Source organism: Nerophis lumbriciformis, linkage group LG19 (assembly GCF_033978685.3).
Source record: "Nerophis lumbriciformis linkage group LG19, RoL_Nlum_v2.1, whole genome shotgun sequence".
Taxonomy (NCBI): Eukaryota; Metazoa; Chordata; class Actinopteri; order Syngnathiformes; family Syngnathidae; genus Nerophis; species Nerophis lumbriciformis.
The window spans coordinates 3446625-3458195 of NC_084566.2; the positions used below are offsets into that span (position 1 = coordinate 3446625).

An 11571-nucleotide genomic window follows, 5' to 3' on the forward strand; every position below is an offset into this window, starting at 1 on the left:
TATACATACTTATGTCATAGTCAGTTCTATATCATACATGTAGTACATCATATACATACTTATGTCATGGTCAGTTCCATATCATACATGTAGTACATCATATACACACTTATATCATAGTCAGCTTTATATCATACATGTAGTACATCATATACATACTTATGTCATAGTCAGTTCTATATCATACATGTAGTACATCATATACATACTTATGTCATGGTCAGCTCTATATCATACATGTAGTACATCATATACATACTTATGTCATGGTCAGTTCTATATCATACAAGTAGTACATCATATACACACTTGTGTCATGGTCAGTTCTATATCATACATGCAGTACATCATATGCATACTTAAGTCATAGTCAGTTCTATATCATACATGTAGTACATCATATACATACTTATGTCATAGTCAGTTCTATATCATACATGTAGTACATCATATACATACTTATGTCATGGTTAGTTCTATATCATACATGTACTACATCATATACATACTTATGTCATAGTCAGTCCTATATCATACATGTAGTACATCATATAAACACTTATGTCATAGTCAGTTCTATATCATAGATGTAGTACATCATATAAACACTTATGTCATAGTCAGTTCTATATCATACATGTAGTACATCATATACATACTTATGTCATGGTCAGTTCTATATCATACATGTAGTACATCATATACATACTAATGTCATGGTCAGTTCCATATCATACATGTAGTACATCATATCCATACTTATGTCATGGTCAGTTCTATATCATACATGTAGTACATCATATACACACTTAAGTCATAGTCAGTTCTATATCATACATGTAGTACATCATATGCATACTTATGTCACAGTCAGTTCTATATCATACATGTAGTACATCATATACATACTTATGTCATGGTCAGTTCTATATCATACATGTAGTACATCATATACACACTTAAGTCATAGTCAGTTCTATATCATACATGTAGTACATCATATGCATACTTATGTCACAGTCAGTTCTATATCATACATGTAGTACATCATATACATACTTATGTCATGGTCAGTTCTATATCATACATGTAGTACATCATATACACACTTGTGTCATGGTCAGTTCTATATCATACATGTAGTACATCATATACACAGTTGTGTCATAGTCAGTTCTATATCATACATGTAGTACATCATATACATACTTATGTCATAGTCAGTTCTATATCATACATGTAGTACATCATATACATACTTATGTCATGGTTAGTTCTATATCATACATGTACTACATCATCTACATACGTATGTCATAGTCAGTCCTATATCATACATGTAGTACATCATATAAACACTTATGTCATAGTCAGTTCTATATCATACATGTAGTACATCATATACATACTTATGTCATAGTCAGTTCTATATCATACATGTAGTACATCATATACATACTTATGTCATGGTCAGTTCTATATCATACATGTAGTACATCATATACATACTAATGTCATGGTCAGTTCCATATCATACATGTAGTACATCATATCCATACTTATGTCATGGTCAGTTCTATATCATACATGTAGTACATCATATACACACTTAAGTCATAGTCAGTTCTATATCATACATGTAGTACATCATATGCATACTTATGTCACAGTCAGTTCTATATCATACATGTAGTACATCATATGCATACTTATGTCACAGTCAGTTCTATATCATACATGTAGTACATCATATACATACTTATGTCATGGTCAGTTCTATATCATACATGTAGTACATCATATACACACTTAAGTCATAGTCAGTTCTATATCATACATGTAGTACATCATATGCATACTTATGTCACAGTCAGTTCTGTATCATACATGTAGTACATCATATACATACTTATGTCATGGTCAGTTCTATATCATACATGTAGTACATCATATACACACTTGTGTCATGGTCAGTTCTATATCATACATGTAGTACATCATATGCATACTTAAGTCATAGTCAGTTCTATATCATACATGTAGTACATCATATACATACTTATGTCATAGTCAGTTCTATATCATACATGTAGTACATCATATACATACTTATGTCATGGTTAGTTCTATATCATACATGTACTACATCATATACATACTTATGTCATAGTCAGTCCTATATCATACATGTAGTACATCATATACACACTTATGTCTTAGTCAGTTCTATATCATACATGTAGTACATCATATACATACTTATGTCATAGTCAGTTCTATATCATACATGTAGTACATCATATACATACTTATGTCATGGTCAGTTCCATATCATACATGTAGTACATCATATACATACTTATGTCATAGTCAGTCCTATATCATACATGTAGTACATCATATACATACTTATGTCATGGTCAGTTCTATATCATACATGTAGTACATCATATGCATACTTATGTCATAGTCAGTTCTATATCATACATGTAGTACATCATATACATACTTATGTCATGGTCAGTTCTATATCATACATGTAGTACATCATATACATACTTATGTCATGGTCAGTTCTATATCATACATGTAGTACATCATATACACACTTAAGTCATAGTCAGTTCTATATCATACATGTAGTACATCATATACACACTTAAGTCATAGTCAGTTCTATATCATACATGTAGTACATCATATACACACTTAAGTCATAGTCAGTCTATATCATACATGTAGTACATCATATGCATACTTATGTCACAGTCAGTTCTATATCATACATGTAGTACATCATATACATACTTATGTCATGGTCAGTTCTATATCATACATGTAGTACATCATATACATACTTATGTCATAGTCAGTTCTATATCATACATGTAGTACATCATATACATACTTATGTCATGGTCAGTTCTATATCATACATGTAGTACATCATATACATACTTATGTCATAGTCAGTTCTATATCATACATGTAGTACATCATATACATACTTATGTCATGGTCAGTTCCATATCATACATGTAGTACATCATATACATACTTATGTCATAGTCAGTCCTATATCATACATGTAGTACATCATATACATACTTATGTCATGGTCAGTTCTATATCATACATGTAGTACATCATATGCATACTTATGTCATAGTCAGTTCTATATCATACATGTACTACATCATATACATACTTATGTCATGGTCAGTTCTATATCATACATGTAGTACATCATATCCATACTTATGTCATGGTCAGTTCTATATCATACATGTAGTACATCATATACACACTTAAGTCATAGTCAGTTCTATATCATACATGTAGTACATCATATGCATACTTATGTCACAGTCAGTTCTATATCATACATGTAGTACATCATATACATACTTATGTCATGGTCAGTTCTATATCATACATGTAGTACATCATATACACACTTGTGTCATGGTCAGTTCTATATCATACATGTAGTACATCATATGCATACTTAAGTCATAGTCAGTTCTATATCATACATGTAGTACATCATATACATACTTATGTCATAGTCAGTTCTATATCATACATGTAGTACATCATATACATACTTATGTCATGGTCAGTTCTATATCATACATGTAGTACATCATATACATACTTATGTCATGGTTAGTTCTATATCATACATGTACTACATCATATACATACTTATGTCATAGTCAGTCCTATATCATACATGTAGTACATCATATACATACTTATGTCATGGTCAGTTCTATATCATACATGTAGTACATCATATACATACTTATGTCATAGTCAGTTCTATATCATACATGTAGTACATCATATACATACTTATGTCATGGTCAGTTCCATATCATACATGTAGTACATCATATACATACTTATGTCATAGTCAGTCCTATATCATACATGTAGTACATCATATACATACTTATGTCATGGTCAGTTCTATATCATACATGTAGTACATCATATGCATACTTATGTCATAGTCAGTTCTATATCATACATGTACTACATCATATACATACTTATGTCATGGTCAGTTCTATATCATACATGTAGTACATCATATCCATACTTATGTCATGGTCAGTTCTATATCATACATGTAGTACATCATATACACACTTAAGTCATAGTCAGTTCTATATCATACATGTAGTACATCATATGCATACTTATGTCACAGTCAGTTCTATATCATACATGTAGTACATCATATACATACTTATGTCATGGTCAGTTCTATATCATACATGTAGTACATCATATACACACTTGTGTCATGGTCAGTTCTATATCATACATGTAGTACATCATATGCATACTTAAGTCATAGTCAGTTCTATATCATACATGTAGTACATCATATACATACTTATGTCATAGTCAGTTCTATATCATACATGTAGTACATCATATACATACTTATGTCATGGTTAGTCTATATCATACATGTACTACATCATATACATACTTATGTCATAGTCAGTCCTATATCATACATGTAGTACATCATATACACACTTATGTCATAGTCAGTTCTATATCATACATGTAGTACATCATATACATACTTATGTCATAGTCAGTTCTATATCATACATGTAGTACATCATATACATACTTATGTCATGGTCAGTTCCATATCATTCATGTAGTACATCATATACATACTTATGTCATAGTCAGTCCTATATCATACATGTAGTACATCATATACATACTTATGTCATGGTCAGTTCTATATCATACATGTAGTACATCATATGCATACTTATGTCATAGTCAGTTCTATATCATACATGTAGTACATCATATACATACTTATGTCATGGTCAGTTCTATATCATACATGTAGTACATCATATACATACTTATGTCATGGTCAGTTCTATATCATACATGTAGTACATCATATACATACTTATGTCATGGTCAGTTCTATATCATACATGTAGTACATCATATACATACATATCTCCAGAGAACAGTCCTGTGCTCAATGGCAATATTATTATTTCACAAAAAAAGAACATATATATATATGTATATAGTAGTGTCCCGGAAGAGTTAGTGCTGCAAGGGGTTCTGGGTATTTGTTCTGCTGTGTTTATGTTGTGTTACGGAGCGGATGTTCTCCCGAAATGTGTTTGTCATTCTTGTTTGGTGTGGGTTCACAGTGTGGCGTATATTTGTAACAGTGTTAAAGTTGTTTATACGGCCACCCTCAGTGTGACCTGTATGACTGTTGACCAAGTATGCCTTGCATTGACTTATGTGTGTGTTAAAGCAGCATACATTATGTGACTGGGCCGGCACGCTGTTTGTATGGAGGAAAAGCAGACGCGACGACAGGTTGTAGAGGACGTTCAAGGCAGTGCTTTTTAAGCACGCCCCCAATATTGTTGGCCGGGTGGAAATCGGGAGAATGGTTGCCCCGGGAGATTTTCGGGAGGGGCACTGACATTCGGGAGTCTCCCGGTAAAATCGGGAAGTTGGAACCGATACCGATAATTTCCGATATTACATTTTTAAGCATTTATCGGCATCTTTAGTTTGTAGTCCTTGTTTAACGACAAATCACAAAGTCGACTTATGTGTGTTGCTTCCATTTTTGTAAATGGAACCGTGCACGCGCGTAAAAAGCGACCAAGCAACTAAAAAAACATGATGTAACGTTAAGTGTGTACTGACGTTAAAGACAATATACACTTTATTACACATGAACTATATCACTATATCCATCATTAAATACTTTTTCATTCCACAAGAGTTTTGCAGCGGCACACGTACGTCCGTGCACTTTAGGCACGTATCCTTGGCTCGTTAGTGCGTGCCGATTTTATAAATAATGTAGACTTCACTGCACATGTAATACATCACCATGTTGCTGAACACGTTATAATTCTATGAGTGTCTGGTTCTGTTTCCACAGCGTCAAGGCCATTTGAGGGAGTCAAATCGTAGATTAGCATGTTTGTTGTCCGCGAGCAGACAAAACAATGACTTGTCTGTTCTATTCGTCCATGCTGGGTGCTCTCAAATACAATTCAATTTTCCTTTTCAGCAAGGTTCTCCATGATGTGATCCATCTTGCGATTCAGTTCAGAAATTCGCTCTTTAATAATGTTCCCAGGGCTCTGGTTTTAAAGATAATGTACATGTCACTGTACGTCTAAACCAGGGGTGCCCATTACGTGGATGGCAAGCTAGCGGTGGATGGCGGAGGTTGTGTCAGTCCATCGCCAGCCTGGCATTAAAAAAAAAAAAAAAAGACCTAAAAATGATCGATCATCAATGTTCATCAAGACGACTTTCGCCACTTGATTGACATTCATGGCACCCGAGGGTCTTATGAGATGACGCTGGCTGCTGCCAGATCATTATTAAGAAAAAATGACCGACAGGAAGGCGAGAAACACTTTTTAATTCAACAGACTCTCACCTGCCGTCAAAACTCTAAAGACCGACTGCACAGTTCCTGTCTTCACAATAAAAGCGTTGCTTCATCCTGCCTGCGCTAACAAAATAAGAGTCTCAGAAAGCTGGCGTGCACAAGCTGGCAAGTGTGGACGGAGGATTGTTCGTTGCCATAACAAAACAAACAAAAGATGCCGGGAAAGAATGACAAAAACTGGATTTCCCAGCTAAAATGTAAGTTTTGACATATAAGCAGTGGAGATATACCGCATACAAGCGACCCACATTGCCGGTGGAAGAGGAAGTGAAGGGTGGAAAAATGCAGAACAAAAAGGCTACTTGAATATATTTTTTAAAACACTAAATACATATATCATATGTGTATATTGTATCTGCTGATGTAGTTCTGTTGTAGTTGTAAACAAATATAATAGGTAGGTAGGTAGGTCTTTATTGTCATTGCACAAGTACAGCGGAACTTTGTTTTCAGCACAAACCCGTTCAAGATTAGATAAACAAACAGTGTACAGGGTTACAGAACAGGAACGCTGATGAATATAAAAAATAATAAATCCACCCCCTGCAACCTCGCGACCCCAACAGGGACAAGCTGTAGAAAAATGGATGGATGAATGGATGTTTTTGCCATACAAAATTTTAGAGACATTACAAGATGCATGCAAAAAACTGTTTTAAAAGCTACTTTCAACCAAATCATTATTTATTAGTGCATGAATACATATTGAGTGTGAGGGAATGACCTTAGGTTTAAGGTGGGGTAGAAGTCTAATAGTAACTAGATGAGGCAATTGCTGAAGGAATTGCGTGTGAATGCTCCAATGCTGAAGTTGAAGTGAAATGCTGACAGAATGTAGTATGAATGTAAGAATAGTTTGAATGTTGGAATGGTTTGAATGTTGAAGAGTCTGAACTTCCAGGAAAAACTAAATTTGGTTTAGAACTTGGAAAGTCTTAGTTGGATGAGTTGAATACGTTGATGTTGGAATGGTTGAAAAATGTGCAAATTGTGGAAGTTTAAAAAATAGACAATTCATTTTGAATAGGGAAAATGTCCCTGAAAACTGAGAATTCTTGGAAATTTGGGAATTTGAAAAAAAAATGTTGAAGGAGAGCACACAATTTTGAACAGGCTGAATATTTTGGAGTTGGAACGGTTTGAATCGGATGAAAAATGTGGGAATTGTTGGACTTTGCAAAATGTCCCATTCTTTTCAATGGACATTTTATGGAAATTTGGGAATTTCGGGAAAAGCGCAATTTTTTGGGGAAAATGGTAAAAGACTTGAATGTTCTGAATGAGTTGAAATGGTTGGTGTTGGAAGTTTTCAAATCGGTCGAGAAAAGTTGAAGTAGTAACATTTTTAATTGAGAAATTGTATTAAGGAATTTCGGGAAAACTGGGAATTTTTCCAGTTCAAAAAACAACTTTTTTTTTTTTGTCCTGATCAAGAGGAATGTTTTGACGGTGGAACGGTTGAAGTTGGTTGAAAAATGTGGAAGGGGTAGTCGACAGAAAAAAGGGTTTGGAAAAAAAGGGAATTTTTTTTTTACTTGAAAAAATAATAGTTTGAATTTCCAGGATGAGTGGAATGTGTTGAAGGTGGTATGGTTTGAATCGGTTGAAAAATGGGGAAATGGTGGAACTTTGAAAAATGGCCAATTCATTTTGAATGGGAAAAATGTCCCGGAAAACCCGGAATTTTTTGGGAAATCTGCGAATTTTTGAAATTCGTCATGGGAAAGCCCGCGATTCCCGAATAGGCTGAACAGTTTGAAGTTGGAACGGCTTGAATCGGGTGAAAAATGTGGAAGGTAGAACGCGCCAAACCTGGAGGAGAAGAAGAAGAAAAATAAATAGATTAATTTTGGTGTAGAAAAGCATTATTGTGTGAATGTTTTGGAGCATTCACACAATAACAAAGAAGTAATATTCAAGGTTGTTTGTTTAGGACAACACAAATCCATCCATTTTTACTTTAACCTTCATTTCTCTCTTTCTGTGTCATCTTCAGGTGCCTTTCATCATTTAAACCCTCCACTTGGTACCCGGCTGTCTGCAACCGAGCCCAGGCCGACCAGAGGCCAACCAGAGGTGTGTTCCTCCCCAAATAACCCCCCACCTCCATGGAGGTACACTGATGGTGCACTGGAATAATTAGGTGCAGCCTCTCCAGTTACCTCGTCATGCTCCTCAGACCCAAGCCCGCATGTTCATGCTTGAAGAGGAAAAAAGGGGCGAGTGGGAGGGACTGACTTAATACTTTCAAGACTTGATTTTTGCAACATGAGGCGGACTTTTTTTTCTCTCCCCATGCATTCGTCACAACATGTGACCTTCCGCATTGGTTAATACCCTACATTCAAATAATGTACACCTTCTTTTAACACAGTTACCTACAACCTGCAAGGGAAGTTCCTTCTTTTTTCTTTTTTTTTTCGAAATAATTGACGTCATTTTTGCTGTAAGTTAACAGAGGAAGAAAGGATTTTTCCAGATGTTCTTCAGAGCTGACAAGACGTTGAGTAAATCTACCCAGAGTGCACCACTGCGACCCAAAGAAAGTGCAATACCTTCATACCTCATGAACGAGCGCACGCCACATGTCCTCCAAGTACTCCGCTTTTTCATTTTAAACCACCCAATTTTGGGTCGAGTGCATCGCCCGCTGTAAACTTGAGAAGCCAAACGACAAGAAAGAGGAAGAAGAAAAAAAACAGGTGGACACATTTTCTATTTTTTAAATAATTTTGCATGTGTTAAATTAGTTTTCTTCAGGAACTTGCGGATATTTTCTATTTATTTAGTGTCTTCTGTAATTACATTATCGTAAGTGCTTAAATAAGTCTTAATGTTCATGTTTTTTTGTTACGACTTTCATTTGGCATACAATGTTTTGTGTACAATACAGCACTATTTACTATTTATAATAAAGGAGGTCAAAGTAAGTTGTGATTTTTAATAGGTGACTCTGAATCAGCTGTGCAAATAGCTTGACTCGGGGGCCACATTGAGAGAAAAAAAGTGTCTGGGGGGGCCAATGTGTATGTGTGCAGGGGCGCCGCTAGGGATTTTGGGCCCCATGAAAAGAACCTTTACAGGGCCCCCAACACAGTGTCATTATTTTTTCTGTATTATAATTTCATCATCATTAGGGGCCTCTCTGGGCCCCCCTCCATCATGGGCCCCTAGAATAGGTCTCCTTTACCCCCCCTTTTTGGTGCCCCTGTATGTGTGTATAAATGATATATACACATTTAGCTGTAAAAATCTGCTGTACAGTATGTGTTTGGGTCCCTTTTTGTCAGGAACACTAATACCAAAAGTCACAATGTTCTAAAAAAGTTATGACAGACCACCTCAAAAAAACGGAATGGAATTTAAATTTTTTTTACTGAATGAGACACCCAATATGTACATTCAAATAAAGAAAGTGGGATTTACAATATTAACTATGAACAATAAAACACTGAATATTAAAAACATATGAACATCGCTCCTCTATAGACATCTTTTACAATCAAGCAAAACGCAACAAAAATGTAAAGGAGGTCAAAGTAAGTTGTGATTTTTAATAGGTGACTCTGAAACAGCTGTGCAAATAGCTTGACTCGGGGGCCACATTGAGAGAAAAAAATTGTCTGGGGGTCAATGTGTATGTGTGTATAAATGATGTATACACATTTAGCTGTAAAAATCTGAAGTACAGTATGTGTGTTTGGGTCCCTTTTTTTCAGAAACACTAATACCAAAAGTCACAATGTTCTAAAAAAGTTATGACGGACCACCTCAAAAAAAACGAAATGGAATTTTAATTTTTTTTACTGAATGGGACACCGTTTTGGACTTGGGGGCCACATTGAGAGAAAAAATGTGTCTGGAGGGCCAATGTGTATGTGTGTACAAATGATATATACACGTTTAGCTGTAAAAATCTGCTGTACAGTATGTGTGTTTGGGTCCCTTTTTTTCACGAACAATAATACCAAAAGTCACAATGTCCGATAGAATCCTAAAAAATTTATGACAGGCCACCTCAAAAAAACCAGCATGGAGTTTTACAGTTTTTTACTGAATGAGACACCCAAAATGTACATTAAAATAAAGAAAGTGAGATTTACAATATTAACTATGAACAATAAAAGACTGAATATTAACAACATATGACCATCACTCCTCCATAGACATATTTATCAATCAAGCAAAACAACAAAAATGTAAAGGAGGTCAAAGTAAGTTGTGATTTTTAATAGGTGACTCTGAACAGCTGTGCAAATAGTTTGACTTGGGGGCCACATTGAGAGGAAAAAAGTGTCTGGGGGGGGGCCAATGTGTATGTGTGTATAAATGATACATACACATTTAGCTGTTAAAATCTGCTGTACAGTATGTGTTTGGGTCCCTTTTTTTCAGGAACACTAATACCAAAAGTCACAATATTCTAAAAAGTTATGACAGACAACCTCAAAAAAACGGAATGGAATTTTAAAATTTTTTACTGAATGGGACACACAAAATGTACATTCAAATAAAGAAAGTGAAATTTACAATATTAACTATGAACAATAAAAGACTGAATATTAACAACATATGTTCATTGCTCCTCCATAGACATATTTTACAATCAAGCAAAACACAACAAAAATGTAAAGGAGGTCAAAGTAAGTTGTGATTTTTAATAGGTGACTCTGAAACAGCTGTGCAAATAGCTTGACTTGGGGGCCACATTGAGAGAAAAAATGTGTCTGGGGGGCCAATGTGTATGTGTGTATAAATGATATGTACAATTTTAGTTGTAAAAATCTGCTGTACAGTATGTGTGTTTGGGTCCCTTTTTTTCACGAACAATAATACCAAAAGTCACAATGTCCGATAGAATCCTAAAAAATTTATGACAGGCCACCTCAAAAAAACCAGCATGGAGTTTTACAGTTTTTTACTGAATGAGACACCCAAAATGTACATTAAAATAAAGAAAGTGAGATTTACAATATTAACTATGAACAATAAAAGACTGAATATTAACAACATATGACCATCACTCCTCCATAGACATATTTATCAATCAAGCAAAACAACAAAAATGTAAAGGAGGTCAA

The 11571-nt window shown here is 34.7% G+C and overlaps 1 protein-coding gene across 1 annotated transcript in view; it reads left to right on the forward strand.

The window, feature by feature from the left end:
* The window catches only part of pax3a (paired box 3a), a 75532-nt gene extending 66134 nt beyond the window's left edge, over positions 1-9398 (forward strand). The window contains exon 9 of the mRNA XM_061979671.2: positions 8487-9398. Coding sequence (XP_061835655.1) covers positions 8487-8504 — 18 coding nt within the window. The 3' untranslated portion in view covers positions 8505-9398. The remainder of the gene's footprint in view (positions 1-8486) is intronic.
* The last annotated feature ends 2173 nt before the right edge of the window (positions 9399-11571 follow it).